A 22,285-nucleotide genomic window follows, 5' to 3' on the forward strand; every position below is an offset into this window, starting at 1 on the left:
AGACAATGCCCAAATCTGACTGTTCCCCTGAATTATACGGTGCATAAGAGACAATGCGTACACAGAGGGCTTCTACTACTGCAAACACTCGCTATATATACAAGCCAGCCCTCCAACTACAGACAATGCTCAAATCTGACTGTTCCCCTGAATTATACGGTGCATAAGAGACAATGCGTACACAGAGGGCTTCTACTACTGCAAACACTCGCTATATATACAAGCCCGCCCTCCTACTACAGACAATGCTCAAATCTGACTGTTCCCCTGAATTATACGGTGCATAAGAGACAATGCGTACACAGAGGGCTTCTACTACTGCAAACACTCGCTATATACAAGCCAGCCCTCCTACTACAGACAATGCCCAAATCTGACTGTTCCCCTGAATTATACGGTGCATAAGAGACAATGCGTACACAGAGGGCTTCTACTACTGCAAACACTCGCTATATATACAAGCCCGCCCTCCTACTACAGACAATGCTCAAATCTGACTGTTCCCCTGAATTATACGGTGCATAAGAGACAATGCGTACACAGAGGGCTTCTACTACTGCAAACACTCGCTATATATACACAAGCCAGGCCTCCAACTACAGACAATGCCCAAATCTGACTGTTCCCCTGAATTATACGGTGCATAAGAGACAATGCGCACACAGAGGGCTTCTACTACTGCAAACACTCGCTATATACAAGCCAGCCCTCCAACTACAGACAATGCCCAAATCTGACTGCTCCCCTGAATTATACAGTGCATAAGAGACAATGCGCACACAGAGGGCTTCTACTACTGCAAACACTCGCTATATACAAGCCAGCCCTCCTACCACAGACAATGCCCAAATCTGACTGCTCCCCTGAATTATGCACATTAGCAGCCATCATCACAGCAGCATAAAGGCTCCTTGTTCCGATGACAACTCTTCATAGGGAACACCTCCAGGCGGTAGAAAAATTGGCCCCGCTGCTCGATTCCTTGCGATTAAGAAATTCAAGTGCGCAATCAATACTGCAGATTACAACACCTCAATAATTGGATCATTATATAGCAGTTACATTCTCACAGGCCCGCTCTAGGCGAGGAAGGAGAGATGACCTACTGCCATGCGGGAAGAAACTGCCCTTTTAAAATACATCACTGAGCAATGCTTGGGTTATTTTTTTTAATGCATTTGATGCAAAAGATATTAGATTTTGTTTAAAGAGACTCCGTAACAAAAATTGCATCCTGTTTTTTATCATCCTACACGTTCCAAAAGCTATTCTAATGTGTTCTGGCTAACTGCAGCACTTTCTACTAACACAGTCTCTGTAATAAATCAATGTATCTTTCCCCTGTCAGACTTGTCGGCCTGTGTCTGGAAGGCTGCCAAGTTCTTCAGTGTTGTGGTTCTGCTATGAACTCCCCTTTATGCAGACTGCCTGTGTGTTATTTAGGATTAGAGCAGCTTCTCTCTTCTCTCTTATCTTTTACAAGCTGGATAAATCGTCCTCTGAGCTGGCTGGGCTTTCACATACTGAGGAATTACAAACAAGGGCAAAGCTGTTTGCAGGAAGAAAAGAGCAGCCTGAAACTTCAGTGCATGGGGGAAAGAAACACACAAATGATCTCTTGAGATTCAAAAGGAAGGCTGTATACAGCCTGCTTGTGTATGGATGTATTTTCTATGTGTGGACATACTGTACATCAACCTACTTCCTGTTTTGGTGGCCATTTTGTTTGTTTACAAACAAACTTTTAAAAACTGTTTTTAACCACTTTTAATGCGGCGAGGAGCGGCGAAATTGTGACAGAGGGTAATAGGAGATGTCCCCTAATGCACTGGTATGTTTACTTTTGTGTGATTTTAACAATACAGATTCTCTTTAAGCTTCATGCTTTCTATAGATAGCTCTGGCCTGACGGGTGGCTTGCAGCCCAGCCTACACAAGAAGTGATGCTGGTATTGGTCCTGTGAAATGAAATGTCAAGGTCATACTCATGACATTCAGTGAGAGAGATTGTGAGCGGTGCATCAAGAGAAGGGCATGGAACCTTTAAAGAAAAACTCTAACCTAGAATTGAACTTTATCCCAATCAGTAGCTGATACCCCCTTTTACATGAGAAATATAATGATTTTCACAAACAGACCATCAGGGGGCGATGTATGGCTGATTTTGTGCTGAAACCCCTCCCACAAGAAGCTCTGAGTACCGCGGTACTCTGGGCAAACTGCCACAACAATGTAACAATGTTCACAGACAGGAATTAGCTGTTTACAGCTGTCTCTAACAGCCAAACCAGCTAGGAGCAGCTACATAACCTGCCCACAGTAACAATGTCACCATGTAATAAAGGTCAGAATGTAAATCGGGGAGAGGAAAGATTTTACAATGAGCAAACACTGACTAAATCATTTATACATAATTATTGTAAAAAATGAAGCACTTTTTTTACTACATTATTTTCACTGGAGTTCCTCTTTAAAGAGGCTGCGGAGTTGTAGAAATGAAAGGACACCTGAAGGCCTTGTCACATTACAAATAATCGCAAGTGGCGATTTGGTAAGCGCTTTTGCTCAGCGATTAATTTTTTCACTACCGGACGTCAGCCAGGAAGTGAACTCTTTGACCCGGAAATGAATAAATACAATGTATTTATTCATTAAAGCGCTCGGGAAATTGCTTTTCAAATAGTTTTTTTAAGCGCTTTGCGATTTCCCTATACTTTTTATTGAACACAAATGCTCAGAAAATGGTGCAGGAGCCGCGTTTTTGATTCATTAGAAAGCGGATCGCTTATGTGAGAACACTCCCATAAGCGCCCATTGCACTAGCGCTTATAAGGAGATTTTTTAAATTGCCAGCGCTTGAAAAACAAAGAAAAACCAAATCCCTCAGTGTGAACAAGCTCGAAGTGAGAGTGATATGGAGGCTGCCATACTGAATCCCTTTTAAACAATACCAGTTGCCTGACAGCCTGCTGATCTTTCAGAAAGACAGCACGTTTTGTGGGCTACAATCCCACTGTCTCAGGTCAGTAACGTGCCTAAAAGATGAAGGGAATGATTCATTTCACAGGCAGTCTATTAGGCCAAAGTGCGGGGATCATGTCCATTAAAGCCGCTGGACCCACCGGGGCTCAAGGCGGGTTCGGTGGAGCAGCCCTGGTAAGTTAGCAGTGCATGCTATGCTGGACTACCGCGTGTAGCGTGCGCATAACTCTGCTTTGGCAGAACAGCAAAGGACTCCAGAGTTGAAAATAAACTGATGAGGAAAACAATTGTATCTATCCTCCTCCTAAAAAATGACTTTTTTTAAAAAAAATAACCCACAGTTTTATTTTGGAGTTTAAGTTTTTACTGTTTCATTGTCTCTGCTTAATGACCCCTTCACTGAAGCATGCCAGAGCTCAAATCATGAATTATTGACCTTTTTATCTCTTTCCCGCTCTCAGAAGCCATTTACTGACAGGAAAGTGTTTTATGGCTGTAATTACTTATCAGTGAGGGTTATGCTAGTCCGACCCAGTTCAACGCAGATAGAACTGTCACTTGCATACCTGATGTTTAACTATTTCAGGCAGAGAAAGAAAAAAAAAGGAACATAGCCTAGTTATTTATGTGCTTGGCACTGTACATACACATATCTATGTCATCATGTCACCTCGGTTGTTCTTTTATGAATCAACCCCAAAGGATGATGTTAAAGAGAACCAGAGTCTGAGTTATCATCAGAGGAGCTCAGAACTCAGAAAGGTAGGGAAATAAATATGGCAGCCACCATATCCCTTACTTCTGGTGAGATTTAAAGAGGAACTCCAGTGAAAATAATGTAATAAAAAAAGTGCTTCATTTTTACAATAATTATGTATAAATTATTTAGTCAGTGTTTGCCCATTGTAAAATCTTTGAAATCCCAGATTTACATTCTGACATTTATTACATGGTGACAAAATTTACTGTTGGCAGATGATGTAGCTGCTGCATGTTTTTTTGGCAGTTGGAAACAGCCGTAAACAGCTATTTCCCACAATGCATCAAGGTTCACAGACAGGAAACTGCCAGGAGTACGTACTCAGAATTTCTTTGTGGGAGGGGTTTCACCACAATATCAGCCATACATCGCCCCCTGATGGTCTGCTTGTGAAAAGGAATAGATTTCTCATGTAAAAGGGGGTATCAGCTACTGATTGAGATAAAGTTCAATTCTTGGTCAGAGTTTCTCTTTAAAGCCCAGTTTGGATATGCAGCTGCATCTGTGGCACCAATTCATAGACCCTCGGTGACAGAATACTGACAGCTCCCATTCAGTCTGACACAATCCCCCCTTTAGCCATATGGGCATGAAGGGACAGTGATTTTTCTAACAGCTAAAGCCACACCTCCCTGCAGACTGACAGCCTATTATGGGGCAAGACTGTAGATCAAGTGGATAGGAGCAGGCATGTGATGGTTGCTGAGGACCTATGAATACTGGCAGCAAGTACTTTCCTGTTAATTCTGCTAAAATTACAATTTAATCCTTTGCAAAACTATTGCATGTGGTGAGGAGATTTTCCATCACTTCCTGTTCCTTTGTGACACCTGTAAGAGCAACAGGAAGTCTGAAATACTCCATGATGACTGCGACAGCAATATAACCATTGACAAAAGTGTAAAGAGTGAAGTTCCAATGATATTAGTTTCCTCATTGGGAAGAATTCCCCTTCAGTTTCTGTGTGGACTTTGTATTAAGCACTGTGTGCCACAAAGTACACAAGTACTGGATAAAGGCCCGAAACAATCTAAAACAATGGTTGTTGCCATGGAGAGTCTATAGGGTGTACATAGCATTACTCCAATACTTCAGCACAGAAGGGAGAATAAGGGCCGGTTCACACTTGCGGTTCCCTGCCAAACGGACCGGATGACCTGACCCGGATCGGAACCGTACGGTTCTGATCCGGATCCGATCCGGTCAGGTTGCATCAGGTGTTCATCAGGATGCGATCCGGATGCGTTTGGCAAAAGATAGTAGAAACCGAATAAAAATGTTGGGGTCTGGGAGGTCAGCAGAAGGTGGACCTGTGGAATCAGGCCCTCCGCTGTTTAGCACTCACCTCCACCTCCGACATACTGCCAACATCTCCAGCACGTTTAAAGTCACTGCTGCTCCACTCCAAAATGCTTGCCCATGTGTCCCCATCCAAAATCGCCTCTACAATACGCATAGGAAGTGGGGTAGAACATCCGGATTTTTAGCCAGTGTGTTGTGCGCTCTCCGGTTCTCATTGGTTTGTATTGGCCGGATGGTGCAGTCCGGCTCCGCTCCGGATACGGCTGCCGGAGGAGCCGGACCAAAAAATAGCGCATGTTGGGTCTTATGCCGGAGTCCGGACGAAACGGACGCATAGGCTTTCATGGCTATGCCGTGCGTCCGTTCCGTCCGTTCTGCATGCGGTCCGGCACGGCGATTCCGGACGGCGACCGCTAATGTGAACCGGGCCTTACGCTCCTAAAAGATGAGACACGAGATCTTTCACGCAAAAAATATATTTCTGCATTGCCATAAAAAAATAAAAAACTGACATGCTGCACAATTTTAAACTGCAGATAAAATGGAACCTAGAAAAAAAATTTGACACCATAGGAGAAAAGCACTTCATAAAAAAAAGTTTGCCACAGGGGCCCTTTACTGAATGTTGTACTCAGTTTGTAGGGGGAATTAAGACCTGTGGGTATATTAATGCATCAGAGGGATATTAAAAAACAAACTGAAGAAAGGGCAACACTCCCTTTATAAAAGGCTGCAAAGTCAAACATCTGACATCAGCTAAACACAAGACAAAGTGACTGTTATAAACACATCAAGCAGCAGCCGCTACAAATCAATCTCCTCAGGCATGCAAAGCCAACGAGTGGGAGATGTTTAGCTAGCAGAGAAAAAGAAATTAAAAAAAACCCTTTACAAAACAAACCTTCAAATATTTTCTCTGCAGGATTACAACATGATGGAGGAGAGATCATGTGAAGTGGAAAGTATCAAGCCAGAAGTTAATTTTGGCGCAAATGTACAAGGTAACATTCCTGAACCATGTGTCATAAATCAATGTTACAGTTTATCAATCCATCAAGGAGAATAGATACGGAGGATTGTGGGAAGATTAGCGCAGCTACATCAGGAATGACAGTTTTGATCTTTGACTTCCACATCTACGATTACCTACAGCCGCCTTGTTTAAACTCGCCACAAAAATATATACACATCACTCTGGGTGACAAAGATGGACTGCAAATACAAACATTAATGGAAAAAAATGACATTACGTGAATGCGTCTCACTTTCCCAAAAACAACAGAGCAAGGGAAGCCAAAGATCTCACACAGCCTGCGGTTTGTGCAGTTTTCTGTGAAAACACATCTGGTCAGTTATTCCTTTGTGGAACCTGACACATGCTTCCAATTAAAGGACAACTGTAAAGAGAGGAGGGATATGGAGGCTGACATATTGATTTCCTTTTAAACAATACCAGTTGCCTGGCAGCCCTGCTGATCTATTTGGCTGCAGTAGTGTCTGAATCACACCAGAAACAAGGATACAGCTAATCAGGTCAGATCTGACAATGTCAAAAATATCTGATCTGTATATGCTTGTTCAGCGTCTGTGGCTAAAACTATTAGAGGCAGAGAAAACGCAGAATAGCCAGGCAACTGGTATTGTTTAAAAGGAAATAAATATGGCAGCCCCCATATCCCTTGTCACAGTTGTCCTTAAGGTGCGGGAAATTAATCTATAGCACCATTGCATACACTGAAGCCCACCGTTGGAGATAGTCATGTCTAGAAGAACTCATGGAGAAGCAAGTGATTTGTTTGATCAGCTGATAGATTTGCAAAGCTTTGATTTGCTGCGATCACACCCTACTTTAGCACATGATCATGACTAGCAGATCATAGACTTGTAGATCTATCACCTGACCAAACTGATCACATGCTTCTCCATGAGTAATAGACCTGATCATCACTACCCTACCCACCAGTTAATGGGAAACTGCGCAGAGGGCCACTGTGATCTGCTCACACAATAACTGTTTCCTTCTTACAAAAAAAAGGAATCTATTCAAGCTTTGACAAGAATAATCACAGTAAATCCTGTGCTTAAGACTTTAACTAAAGGTGTTAAACAAATGCTGGGAAAAGCGCACAGCGCACTTGTTTGCGGTTTTCCAAGTGCTTATGCAAATGTTTACGATCCACAGAAAACACAGGGCAAGCATGACCAATAAAGCATGTAAATGCATAATACTACCAATAAGTAATGTCAGCCGTTTTATATGATCGCACACTTGTCGGCATTCACTGCCATGCCAGGATCATTTAACTGTGATAAAATGCTGACAAATGCAGCAGGTTCAAATAAATGCGGATTTCACATAAGTGAACACCTTGTGGCATTTTACCACTGGCATGATGTTTGTGTGTATAAACCAAGTCTAGCATTAGCTGTGTAGACATGCTAAGCATTTCATCCCAAACAACGAACATTCTAGGCGACCCGTGTAGAAGTGACATTTTAGGTAGGTAGCCACCCTTTCAGCAACCTGGCATATCCTTGGCCAAACCGTGCAACAGATCCAGCCGCGGAGGTAATGGTGCAAATATAGGCCCGCCATCACAGAGTGGTGTGTGAGTGTATACCGCCAACTCCTGACGCATGTCACATGATCGGGAGCTGGGTATGCAGCACAGGCCAAGTGGCTGCTGGGAGGAAGTGGACACAACACAGCGCTGGAGCAGGCAAATTTACAATGCTCTCTGTGTCCACTCTACATATGGCGGGGGGTCGTTTATGTGACTAGCCGTAATTGGGTGGGGGGGTATGGCACTGAATGGAACAGCAAGCCGATGATAATTTTGCGTGGGCTCCCAGGGGGTGGTTGTTGAGACGTACCTGGTGGGAATGGCCAAAAAGCTGGCAGAAAAGCCACATTACCACTCTACATCTGTAGTGAGCAGTATGGCATCTCAGAATGAGGGTCAAAAACCTTGAGTTAGGCCACAAGACCATACCAAGCTCCACTTTCAGGCTGCAACTGACACAATGGCTTGGCCTCTTGTAGCTTTCCCAGTGTCCAGTTTTGGTAAAACTACATGCAAATCTATTGCTGGAAAGGGTAAATGGGCATGGCACGGAGCAGTACAATGCTGGCAATGGCAGCGATTCAACTGAAACTTAAACCAGATTTCTGCTCAAGTCTGATTGGTAAACAGGACAATGTGATTGATTGATCAGGACTACCTAGCCAATTCCTGATCAGGAAGGGATCAATGGTCTGTCTGATGCATCTCAGTTTCTGGTGAGGCACATGGACAGTACGGTGGGAATTTGGTGAAGATGGCATGATTGATTCAGTATTGGGTACACGAGATACAGTGCATGAATCTGCAGCTGACAAATCTTGAGATTGCGTAACGCAATTATGTTCGGTTCAGGATCTCAACCTCACAAGGAGTATTTGCCGACATCTGAAGGTTGTTTTAAAGCTATAGAAAAGCCCTACCCAGCATTTGCTGACTCAGCCCACTGTATTACTAGTTGCTATCGCACTCATTCAAATCCTATACAGACGTTTCTAAAACCTATCCTCTAATGCCATTGGAAGCAGAGCTGTATGAATTATTAAGCCAATGCATCTTAGGAGGCAGCCAGAAAACATGCACTGGAAGTGTTGATATTGGGCAACACTAGGCTGTAATAAATTATTCAAGTGTATTGATAAGACCGGGCAAGCAAGCCAGTATAGAAAACTTGCCAGCATCTACTTAGGGCCGCAGAAGATAGAAGGGAAAGCCCTTGGAGAAAGCTCTAACCTTCAGCTGTGAGCGGGGTTCTTTACTGTGAGAGCAGTGGGGGTGGGGTGACCGTCAACACTAAAAACAACAGGATTAGTCAGCTAAAAAAGTTGTTTCGCATTATAAGATTTTTATTTTTTCAGTTAATATGGGAGTTTCATTACACTATAAAAGGGTCAGAAGCTAATTTTTACCTGCTAAAGTATGAAGAAATTTACTTCCGGGGAGGGAAAAACACTGCTGACTTTTTTACTTCTACCTATGCCCTCACTGGAGACATTTCCATTCACTTCCTGTTTTCAGAGAGCCTGTCACCAATACAGGTGAGGCAATTTGCCTCCATGAAGACCAAGGGCTTGATTCACAAAGCGGTGATAACCCAGTTAAAGACTTTAGGCGTGATAACCATTTTTATCATGCCTAAACTCAGGTTAGGCATGATAAGTTTAGGCATGCTAAGTTTAGATAAGTTTATTACGCGCGCAAAGTCCCGCACGCAAAGCAGCGCCATTAAACTCTATGCAAAGTGCACCAGACTTTGCTAGCGCAAAACTTTTGATCAGCTGTGCACTGCGGTGCTAACCCAGTTGGTGCTTAAACTTATCACGCCTAAAAACTTATCACACCTAAACTTATCATGCCTAAACAGAGTTTAGGCGTGATAAAGGGCTTTTCACCACGGTGCTAACTGTTAGCACCGCTTTGTGAATCAGGCCCCAAGAGCGCAACAAAACCTTCACGGGTGTGCTAAAAGATGACTGTGTGCAAAGAGTGTTTTTATTGCTGTCTACACCCAACACACGTCTCTTTGTAGCAAAAAGTTATTGAAGATATTTGCTTTTCAGTGAACTCAGCGGAAATTAACCTCTTAAAAACAAAGCAAATTGGCAGTTACCTTTTCTTTGCAGGAATATCCGCAGTAAGGGGTTGGCGGTGGTTATCGCTTTGTGGTAATTATCATCATTGTTAATAGGCAGCAAGTCTCCATGAATGTCCGCGTACCCCACCAGTACATCCACATTGGGGATTTTATGCACGTGCTGGAGCAGCCCATAGAACTCCTCAAACTTCCCCGGCTTCGTTCGTTCCAAGGCGAACCGCCGGAACTCTGCGCCAAACTGAGGGGGAAAAGCAAACCAGTGTTATTACAAGGGAGGCAGTAATAAAACAAATATTACACAAATACAGTAGCGTCTCTGTTATCTGGCACCGACGGGGGATCAGCTGATGCTGGATAAGTGTGCTTTCTCGTTGCATGAGGCTCAATGTTAAAAACAGGCTTAGGTAATACAGTGCTAGACCACACTTTATACACACACCATGATCTCTGTATTAAAGGAAACCTGAGAAGGGGCCACAAGATAAAAAAACCAAAAATACACGTACCTGGAGCTTCCGCCAGCCCCATCTGGCTTGAGTGCTCCCACAATGTCCTTCTCAGACTCCCCTTTCACCCGCAATTGCCCCGGAAAGTCCTCCGGTATGAAGCCAACTGCACATGCACGGCCTGGCCACGTGCAGGCTCCTTACGCAATGTGCGTAGGCACAGAACGCTCCCGGCAACAGGAGAGAGATGGGGGAGTGCGTCTGGCATGCGCCACCTGGAGGATTTTCCAAGGCCAGTTGCGAGCATACGGAGAGTCAGAAGAGGACTTCATGGGAGCAATCAGGCCGGAGGAAGCCCCAGGTATGTATTTTTATGGTTGTTGTGGCCCCGTCTCAGGAACACTCTAAAACACAGTAAGTGAAAGTATATTAACCTTGGGGGAGCCGTGAAACCCGGTCCTTAAAGCACAGCAGAACCCACAAACAGCCTAAGAGGTTGGCCTTCACTACTGTGTGCACTGTGAGGAATTTGTGCTGGTTAGCTGAGATTGCTGGTTAGAGGAGTTCTGGATATCCAGGGCTCCATTGTAATGCTTTTTTGTTTTGTTTTTTATTTGGCCTTGCTTCTTTATCAGTTTGCATTGCCCAACCCTTTTTTTTGTATTTACTCAAATGCATGTCTAATAAGCATCCGTTCTCAAAGTACATCTCCTCCCACCAGCAGACCAAGCTACGAGAGTTAAATAATGAGTTCCGACCCTGCAGTATTCCTAAATAAAACAGTACATATATGTATATAGTGATGAAGGGAACGCATGCAGAGAGGATGTATATTATTCCACAGTCCACACTGAATCCTAATCTCAGAGCACCATCAGGAAGGAAGTGCAAGCTGCCTGTCACAGGTGGAGGTTGTTTAACAGACGTTAGGAGCCAGGCTGACAAACACTGGAGCCAGTACGGCGTATTCAATCTGAACTGCAGCCAGACAGCTTAAACTGACATCTATATATTTGAGCTGTTTTACGAGCCAATGTATCTGGGGTTTTATTTAGCCCCTGCAGGGATACACACAGCACTGTCCTGCTGCATAGCCAGATGGGGAAGCTCACTTTATTATTCATAAAGGTTGGTTGCTTCCCCTTGACCGTATGTGGATTGCAATAAAGAAGCCGCACTACAAAATTAATTCATCCTGCTCTTCCCTCCTGTAAGCAAGCATCCAGGGCCTGAAAAGACACAGTAAAGCTTTGTGTACACATGCTAGATCAGTGGTCCTCAAACTAAGGCCCGCGGGCCGAGTGCTGCCCCGAGACGCTTTTTTTTTTACCGGCCCCCCCACACACAAAATGTATTACTTATAGATGCGGTAGCGTAACCAAGCAGCTCGTGGTGACCCAAACCACTAGGAATGTTACATTCCTAGTGGATTGGGTCACCCCAAACAGCTGGGTTACTCTGTTGTACTGGTCCAAGCCCTCTCCCATACAGCCATATCAATCCCTGCCATGTACAATGAGGGCCAAGAGCCCGAAACAGGCTGTCTACATGTGGGGTTGTTATACACCAGCAGATCTGGATGCTTGCCTTGCTTATAGGGGCGAAAAGGAATCATTTTCATATTCAGTGGTGGTGCATTGTGGGTAACCACAAATGTTACCTTATAGCTGAATTATTGCAAATTTCCTTCTGTTTTAAGAAGGCAAATTTTACCAAGCATTATAGATGCGGCATCTTTCACTTCCTTAGCGGTATGCCCGACACTGTCACCACTTCCTGGCCCCAGGAGTCCCCAGTATACATTTACCAGATCCCATACCTGTAAAAGCTTTAGCTAGCACTAGGCTAGCTAATACAGGTTGCCGGCACCCCCCTGATCGCCTGCGATCCCCCCGCTAATACATTACCCAGCCTGGATCCAGCGATCGGGCAGCCTCCCTGCACAGCTCCGCCCTCTCTATGGGGAGGATCGGGTTTGCGCATGACATTATGTGCGATTCTCCCCTAATGGAACAAACATGTTACACTGACTTGAAGTTACCTCCAGTGTAATTCCAGAGGCTCAAGGGTAACTCCAGGGCCGAGTGTAACTTTATAGATCAGATGGGATGTGTACAGTAATCTTACAATATAATCCATACTTAGAGTCCATGTCACATGTGTATCACAGGTGCATACATTCACCTGTCGGGAATTGGTACCTGGTCCCCTTTGGTGACATCGCTGAGCTGGCTTGTGCAGGCTGTGTAGTTGACAATGCGTTCTGTTGTCATGTGCTGGGGCAAGGACACAATGGAGTGGCATGGGGTGACGTCACATGGCAGGCGATGGAGAGGTATCCTCAAAGAAGCTGGCCTCCTCCTGGCCAACTTGATCCACTGGGCGGATCGCATGAAGAGTGGCTGCCTCTTGTTGGGGGTCTCTCTACACCTGCCAGTGTGTGTTCGAGGCAGAAGATCAGTAGGACAGCCAGGCAACGTCCATTGTTTAATAGAGAATAAATATGTCAGCCTCCATATCCCTCTCGCTTCAGGTTCCGTTTAATAATAATTTGACCCAGGAAGGGGTTCTGTTTTTTCATATGGCTTGTTGACATGACGGGAGATGGAAAACCCCATGTTTGCTCACTATATATGTAAGGTTGGTTTCCTGTCTTCTTGCAGGGACAATAGGAACATAGAACAGTTAAATCCACCATAAAGATTTACAGCTATGTTTCAGGAACAGCTAAAATGTGAACTCGCTGAAAAAAAGTCCTCTTGAACTGCCCTGTTCTACAAGAAAAGCTTTCATTTGGGCCCTTTAATTAGTAAAGTTCAAGTCGATGGGCTCAGTTCTTATCAGTTTCTGGCTTTAGTGAGGCGTCACAAGGAAAATCTACGTAAGCACCTTTAGCTATGCGGTGCTGCCACCTCCTACGAGCGCTTGTTCCATGCATATCGGACACACCTAGCGATGACTAAGAGGTCAACACACAGGAGCCAGAAACGTACAGCACAGAATAGGAAGGACAATACCTGCTGCCTGACTCAGCCAGATAAACATTAAACACACACACTAAAAGGCTTAAGTCACATACCTCGGCAGAACTAACTCGCACCTCATCCAGAGGGTTATTGCATGTTCTGTGCCCGAGGTATGTAAGCGAGTTCTAAGTAAGGAACGCTGAACAATGCTTCACTTTTCCTGTATAAACACCCCTATTAGAGGTGAAACTCCTCAACGTCTATCGAACAGTCTAGCGACAGGTTCTCTTTACACAACGCTCCTCAACATTCCATTATCAAGACAAAGTCATCTTAGCTCCTGGAGAGCTGCAACCAAAGACTAGCCCCAGCTGTCAGGATGGAGAGGGTGCTTGTGCGTAAAAAAAAAACGTTTTTTGGTATGTGTGAACCTTAAGCAAGCAGTTAGAGGCTCTGATGACTGACTAAGGCAGGTGTCACAATTGCCTTTCAGTTTTCTGAAAAGTGTAAAAAACTGAAAGACAAGTGTGACCCCTGCCTTTTTTTTTCTGTGTTTGTATGCAGAAAAAAAAAAAAAAGTTTTTTTTTCACAGCAGCTAATGAGCAGAAAACTGACAAAATGTGCAGAATTATGCTGCAGAATTATGCTGCAGGATGTCAGTTTTTTTCTGCGCGCGAAATCTGTAGTGTGACCCTGCCCATTGATTAACATGAGTTCTCCAGTTGAAATCATTTTTTCTGTGCAGAAAACGCACAGGAAAGCTGACAAGTGTGATCTCTGCCTTAAGATTATGAAACCTCCAACTCCAGATACTGAAAAATTGTTCTGACTCAAACACCTCGACTCAGATTCCACAGCCCTGTACTGAAGACACGCTAGATTGAAGTGGGTGCACAAAAAAAGGGGGTGACATCACTCAATGACACTACCCAGCAAAAAAACAGTTTAACCACTTTATGTAAAATGGATGTTTATATCTTATTTGTTAAGCTTTATAAAATTGTCTATACTGCCGAAGTGCACCCGCACCGTGGGAACGTGCGCACATTTTAATCCTTCAACCCATAGCATGAAGTGGTTAAAGGACAGCTATCGCAAAAATTAAAAATATATGTAAACATAAAGATAAGACATAGGTTTCTTCCAGAGTAAAATGAGCCATAAATTACTTTTCTCCTAGGTTGCCGTCACTTACATAAAGTAGTAGAAATCTGACAGAACCGACAGGTTTCAGACTAGCCCATCTCCTCATGGAGGATTCTCTGGTTTTCTTTATTTTTTTAAAGCACCGTCCAACTGCCCAAAGAGTGTGCAGCGAGCATGGAGGCAGGCCAGCATCTTTTTATAAATCTTTTTCAAGGAGTGTCTTTTTAAAGAGAGCCCGAGGTGGGCTCAAGAAAAAAGTAGGCAGCTCTGGAAAGCCTGTAGGAACACCCCTGGTGGGCGTTTTAAGCAAGGAATTCTGCTCCCCCTCTGAAACAAATCTTGTCGCCAAACTCAGGGGGCTATAGTACGGCGGTGGGTGAGCAGAGTTAGGCGGGTGGGGAACACAGAGCCATGTCATTATGCAGAGAACACGGCTCTGTGTCCCATCTGCCCCCCATATCCCTACCTTAGGTTCTCGTTAAAGAATAAAGGCCATGCTGAGAATCCCCTATGTAGAGATGGACTAGCCCAAATCCAGTCAGTAATGTCAGATTTCTACTACCTACTGTACTGTACGGCTCATTTTACTCTGGAAGAAACATGCTTCTTATTTGTATGTGTTTATATGTATTCTAAATTGTAAGATTTTTACGACAGTGGTCTTTTAATCACGGTTGTTCAGACACGCCCAGGGCCGGATTTGTACTCTTTACCGTGCTAGGCCACTCTCACCAGCTGCCCCCCTTCAGTACAGGTAGTGAGATGACCTCTTCCCCCTTCCCTCTAGTATAGGTAGCAAGATGACTCCACCCCCCTTTCCCTCCAATATAGGTAGCCTGATGACCCCCCCCCCCCCCTCTAGTATATGTAGCCAGATGACCCCTCCCTCTTCCCTCTAGTATATGTAGCCAGATGACTTCTTCCCCCTTTCCCTCCAGTATAGGTAGCCAGATAACTCACTTAATCCCATAGCCAGCTCGCCTTCACAACGCAGCAGCCATTAGTGTCACTCATTTCTCTGCTCTTCTCCAGTGCAGAAGCTTCCTCTTCCTTTCCGTCTTCAATGCTGCCCAAGTCTATACCCGACCGCCACAATGCAGACATGCACAGAGAGCAAGGAGGCTGCTACACAGGCCGCTAGCAGCAGAGTACTACAGTCAGGCGCTCGCCTGATGCCCCTGCATTGAAGCATTTGCAAGCTTGCAAATGCTGCACCAGTTTAGCCTTCTGCTTTGGTGCCCTTCCTCCTGTGGTGTCCTAGGCCATGGCTTAGTTGGCCTTGGCTTTAATCCGGCACTGGACACACCAGTATTCCAAACAATTATGTTGTTCGAATACTACGCAGGCAAGCGGAAGTGACATTCCACATAACACGCACGCGCTAAACCAACGTCCTTTACGCATGTTGTACATGCCCAGCCGACTGCACGATACTGGTCTGAATTGATCCGCCAATTGGATCGGACACAATACCCGATACTGGTCACTCGTCATAGTTTAACATAGTTTGGCTACATTTTTTATCATGATTGTTGACCGTTAATGTGATATATGTCATTTGTCTGGTTCGTGTACATAGCTCCACACTGAACTTCAAAACCACCAGAGAAGCTGGACTGGAGGAAATCTGGCATATGCTATACATAATGTAAATTGTATCCTCTTGTGCCATTTATTTTTGTATCATCATCGCGGACAAATCTTTGCATACAGCCTCCAGAGTGTCCAGAGAATGGGGGGGGGGGGGGGTAGGGGAAATTTTAGGCCTGAATAGCTATCCAATGGCTGAGCTTGTCTGAAGGTGCAAAAGAAAAAATTCTCCAATGAGGTATGATTGCCTGAAGGTGCATTTGATCTGAACAATGAGGATAGTTAGCGGCTTCTCCGCTGCCAGTCGCGTGTGTGACATCACACATGCTTCACATGCAATAAGCTGCAACCACATGGTAGTGACAGTGGCGCTAAAGGGAAAACAGCAGACGACACAAGGAGCAGCTTGACAGTCATGGCAGATGAAGCAGGTGAGATTTTATTGCACAGCCACCGAAGTGGCAAATTAACATTCGGGTGGGTTGGACACTGGCCAAGCGGCGTCAAGAGGCCAATTCCTAAAATATTTCATGCTGAAATTTACTGGAAATGGGCCTGTGGTGTATGGGCAACAAAAAGATCTCTCTCTGACCAATTTGATCAGAGACAGATCTGTCTCTTGGTCGATCTGCAAATATATCGCTGGATGTATGGGCACAATAGATTCCAAAGACTGTCCCAAAACTACACTGTTGCCTGTACAGAAATATGTAAAACAAAACAGACACTTCTGCCTAACAGAGCTATGAAGTTAGTCAGCGAAAATGTTCCAACTCTAACTAATAAAATTAAACTGTAATTTAAACACACACACATCTATATATACATAGATTATATAGGATAATAGTTATAATAAACTACCGTACTTATCTGTTCTAAGAATAACACCCAGAGCATCATTTCAGTACAGCTGAGCTATTATGCAACCTCACATTCCTACATAATTTTAGCCTGGATTATAGCACAGTACATTATAAAGTGTTTTGGTTTTATTTGAGCTGTAATGTTTTTAAACAGGATAATTGGAGTTTAAACACGTGTAACTACTGTCAGCTCCAGGACTGATTCCACACTCACTTAGCTCATGAAAGCACTTTGCTATAGGATTACAATTTGGGCTTAGGGTACACATAATTTAACTAGAATTATGCATTATTCTTATATTTTAGATATGTATTCCTTGCTGATCATTGAAGACAACATTTATTGCAGGTTAGGAACAATTTTAGAATAAAAAAAAAAACAACAACAAAAAAACAACAACACACTACACACCCATTCAGGGAAGTCAATATCTGAGTCAGCCAATAGCAGGGCTCATTCATCTGAATGGATAGATGTACAGCTGCAGGCAAGCTTGGGTGAAAATGCAATGCCAGAAATTAGACTTATGATTTACTGTAAACCAGGGGTCTTAAACTCGCGGCCCGCGGGCCATTTGCGGCCCTCGATACAATATTTTGTGGCCCTCGCCAGCAAAAGCTTCCTTATAGTTCGCTTCAGTGCTCCCAAGTAATCCGCCGCATCCCCGCCGCTAAACGAGGGCTGCAGAGCACCCAAATCCCCCGGGGGGCAATCCGCCGGCATTTCCTGGAAGGGGCAGAGTTTTTAGCTTCAGCTCTGCCACTCCTGACGTCAATCGCCGCCTCTCCCCGCCCCTCTCTATGAAGGAAGAGTGAGAGGGGCGGGCAGAGGCGGCGATGCGCCGCGATTGTGAAATTCCTTATGCGGCCCAGCCTCATCCTGACTTTGCCGCCTGCGGCCCCCAGGTAAATTGAGTTTGAGACCCCTGCTGTAAACAATATGCATGCTTTTACAGCTTATCTTCAATTTTGGATTTAGCTTGACATTAAAAAGGTAAAATAGTATTAAGTGTAGCCATAACAATCATGTTTTATTATGGTTTCATGAAATGTGGCACGGCTGGCCAAAACTGTTCCACATAAACTATTCTTACAATAAAAGTGCTTGGCTAATTTCTATGAACTAGTTCACACAAGAACAATGTGATTTTTTCCCAAATGCAAACCCGGGTCCTGCAGCATTTTGGAGGGGATTACACCTCAATGTAGGAAAACAGTACAATTGCGTTAAAATAAATACATTTTGAATTTCAATTTTTTTTTTTTCATTTTTGAGACTGAAAAATTCCGACTAACTTTATTAAGAATTGTATGATAGATTGTCAAGTTGTATCCAACCTATATAAATTGTAGGTAACTATTACAGACTACACTTTATTGTTCTTATAAACAACTAAAAAAAGGATGACATTATGAAAGAGTGTCAATGTATACTAAAAAAAAGGTAAATAGTATTGCATGTAGTGTGAAAATATATAGGTAAACATGATTGCAAGGTAGAATTACCAGTATAATAAAATGTAACTGTACTATTACTAAATGTGGAGTTAGATATAGAACACCAATAACTAGAAGTTATGTTACAGCAACAAAACAAACAAAAAAAAAAGAACCAAAAAACAAACAAACCAAAAAACCCTTAGGGTCCGTTCCCACTACAGCGAATCTGCATGCGTTTTCTGCATGCAGATTTGCATAACCCATTAAAGATAATGGAACTGATTCTGTGCAGTTTGTCGTGCAGGAAAAATCTGTACGGCAGAACCATCAGAATTCGCACGCCGCACACCTCCACGCGAATCATCAGCAATGTAACTAAATAGGAAAACCGTGAGCCATTCCGCGTGAAAATCTGCATACTACCACTAACGAAACCGCATGCGGATTCGTTGCCGTGATTTTTCGCGTCAAAAACGCACCGCACAAGTGGAAACGTACCCTGGATATTGGCCAAAGTGGAAAGCGGCCGGCCATTTCGAGTACTGCCCAATTTAGTTTCAAGATGACTGGCTAAATTCCAAAAGAAATTCCAAAAGAAAATGTAAAGAATAAACAGGATGGGACTCAGAATAAATTGACATGCATTTTTAATGTGCTATTGAGATGCCCTGGGTGCTGAAAATTGTGCTAGGTTCACTTGAAGGTGGCCACAATTCAGGTTTTGGCTGTAACATACACATTTGTTAGCAGCTGTAAAAGTTCTTGGTGAGCAAAGGGAGACAGGCCACTGAATGGCCATAAGTTAAGCCAGGGCATTGCCATCTCCTCCCTCCCAGGACTGCAAGAAGACATAGAAGGGAATGAAGACACTGGGTGATACTTCAGGTATTTACTGATGGTATGCTGACTGCCAGTGACAGGTCAAGCCTGTTTGGCTCGGCTGAACAGCATGAACTGCCCTATAGAGATGAGAAGGGGAAAGAGACAGGAGAGAGAAACAAGGCAGAATATCTGGACCAGCCACATGACGTTAGCTGCAGACGATAAGGGATGCCTCAAACCAACAGACAGAATAACCACAAACAGATGTTTCTCCAATGAAGTGTTTGATATCTGTATTGCCACTCTCACTTTGCACAATTACAAGTTCAAATACTGACAAAAAACCCACTTTCAACATGGAATTAGTATTTTCCCTGTTTGTCATGCATTTCCTCTCTTCGACGCTCCAGTTTTCCGTCCAAGACTCTACAGCAGGGGTCTCAAACTCAAATTTACCTGGTGGCCGCAGGAGGCAAAGTCAGGATGAGGCTGGGCCGCATAAGGAATTTCACAATCGCGGCGCATCGCCGCCTCTGCCCGCCCCTCTCACTCTTCTTCACAAAGAGGGGCGGGGAGAGGCAGCGATCCGTGCGGCGATTTGACGTCAGGAGGGGCAGAGCTGAAGTTGAAAGCTCTGCCCCTTCCAGGAAATGCCGGCGGATTGCCCCCTGGGCGCTTTGGGGGCTCTGCAGCCTTCGTTTAGCAGCGGGGATGCGGCAGATTACTTGGGAGCACTGAAGCGAACTATAAGGAAGCTTTTGCCAGCGAGGGCCACAAAATATTGTATCGAGGGCCGCAAATGGCCCGCGAGTTTGAGACCCCTGCTCTACAGGAAGGTTATTTTGTCTTGAGCTTACCGTACTCTGCAACAGGGATATTAGATTGCGAGCCCCACTGAGGGACAATGTATGATGCGAATTGTTTATAATGTACTCTGTGAAGCAATGCAGAAAGTATGTCAGCACTATAAATGCATAATAACGACAATAAGAGCTTCACAGAAAAAATAGCCCTAGACTAGCGAGAACAGATTACAGGACCCGCTGAGTCGATGTTCTTTGTAAAGCGCTGCAGGAAAAAACAAACTGTCAGCTTTACATAAATGCATAATAATAATAATAAGATGATACATTGTAGTCGGTAGATGTGCACACTGGTAAACCCATCAGGGCTTGTCTATAAAACCTGACAATAATTATGTTGTCCATAACAACCACACAAACCCACAGCGTTCTCTTCATTAACCTGCAAGGAGGGTGCCAGTGTATAAACTACCCTGATAATCAAGTCAGAAGTAGCCTGAAACAGTCAGAGGCTGCCTTTCACAGGCTTAGCCGTGCCTGAAAAGCAATTTGCCTTCCCTGCCATCATTAGCACATTCGCCGGTGTTATAAAATATTCTTGTGCATCAGTAAAGAGGCTGGGCAGAGCGGCTGGCAGCTTCAATGGCAAAGCTGTTCTCTGTAACAAGCTGCAGAACTATGACAAGTGGCCCGATGATAACCTCAATCATCATGAAGAGGAAATGTGGATTGCAGACGAGGGATCTGAAAAGTGCAAACCCTCCACCGCGGGCTCCAAAGACAGAGGCGGATTAAAGAGCAGCTCCCAACGAACGGTTAAAGGAGACACGTATCAGACAGCGAATGCTTCCAGCTCACATAATTAACCTGATGAGGCGACTGCTGTAAAGCCATGAAATATGTTGTTGAAGGCTTAATAAATTGCAGTAACACTGGCAGGAGGTAGGGCTGCTTACTAGGCAGTCTTGTCACCACAGCAGTCCTGGATGCCAACACCAATTGAGTTTGATAACATAAGCAGTGGATTCAACCATCTGGTGTCCTCCCCAGGGCTGTGGAGTTGGAGTTGAGGAGTCAGAGCAATTTTGGGTACCTGGAGTTAGAGTCGGTGGTTTCATAAACTGAGGAGTCGGATGATTTTTGTACCGACTGCACAGCCCTGGTCCTCCCCCCTGCATGTGAGCACTGTTATGCCTCTGCCTTGGTGCATAGTATGATGGGGGAGTGGCAAGCAAAAGAGTGCGTAAGTGGAAACTTCCAAGCGCAGACATCCAGGCCTTTTAGAAAGCATTTGGGGCTCAGAAGGGTTTAGTAAGAGACATGAACTCTTGCACAGGACAGAGGAAAAACAGAGAAATGCACCCTGTATGTATTTAGATAGTTTAGCCTGCTTAAGGGCCCTTTTCCACCAGCGCGTTTGCGCTGGCTGAATCACAAAACCGCAAACCGCTAGCGATTTTACAATCGCTACGGTTTGCTTTTTAACATAGGAATCGCGGTAGGTCATTTCCACTACCGCGATTCGCTTTTGTCGGGAACGCGAACGCGCGGCGGAGCGATAATTGCCGCGATTTTGCTATGCAGTGCATAGCATAGCAAAATCGCGGCCGCAAACGTCGGGGGAATCGCCGGTTTTGTGATTCAGCAATCGCTAGCGTTCAGCATGAACGCTAGCGATTGCAGGTGGAAAAGGGCCCTAATTCCTTCTCATTTGTGTCTAATCACAAGTAGTAATTTGATCTCTCCGGTGTCAGATGACTGCCTATGGCAGAGAACCAGATAAGACCATTTGAAAGCACAGGCTCTAAACCAGGGGTCAGGAACCTTTTTGGCGGAGAGAGCCATAAACGCCACATATTTTAAAATGTAATTCTGTGAAAGCCATACAATATGTTTCAAACTGGCACAGTGCACAGGCTCAAGTCCCTGTTGCCATGGTGATGTGTATACAGTTGATCCTCCAGGCAGCGGAAGTGTCAGATACTTCAGCTTCTCTTGGGTTTCAGCAACATCAGCAATTTCCCAGAGAGCCAGACAGAAAAAATACAGACTAACAGCTTGTACTATTAGCTAGCTGACTTGGGGGTTGATTTAATTTGTAGGAAAAGATCCCCCCATTTTGGTCCAATTGGCTGCCTGTCAAGTGACAGACAGCCTATTGGGCCAATGAAAGTGTGAGGATCGCGTCCTACAAAGTCACTGGACCTGACAGGTTGTCCTTTACATTTATGAACAAAAACATGGAAAAACCCTCACTTGCTTTTTTTCCTTACACATGAAGAAAGCAAATAAACTAAAGCAGTCTAAATTGTGTAACAGCTAAACTGAATGAGAACATTACAAAATCTAACAAAAAGGTAAAAAGAACGCTATGGTTCATGTATATATGCCTCTAACAAAAAAAATGTTCTAAAAAAAAAAAAAAAAAAAACACAAATGATCAAATGGGGTATCCCATATTGCCTATATGTATCTTGGTGTTTGACCTAAATTAAAAGTGCTTTAGAC

The 22,285-nt window shown here is 44.2% G+C and overlaps 1 protein-coding gene across 1 annotated transcript in view; it reads right to left on the minus strand.

Annotated features, from left to right (window-relative positions):
• Positions 1 to 22,285, minus strand: part of PARD6B (par-6 family cell polarity regulator beta) — a 71,438-nt gene that overhangs the window by 40,109 nt on the left and 9,044 nt on the right. Inside the window, exon 2 of the mRNA XM_068264145.1 lies at positions 9,716 to 9,938. Within this exon, the coding sequence (XP_068120246.1) occupies positions 9,716 to 9,938 (223 nt within the window). The remainder of the gene's footprint in view (positions 1 to 9,715; positions 9,939 to 22,285) is intronic.

This window comes from Hyperolius riggenbachi, chromosome 12 (genome assembly GCF_040937935.1).
Source record: "Hyperolius riggenbachi isolate aHypRig1 chromosome 12, aHypRig1.pri, whole genome shotgun sequence".
Taxonomy (NCBI): Eukaryota; Metazoa; Chordata; class Amphibia; order Anura; family Hyperoliidae; genus Hyperolius; species Hyperolius riggenbachi.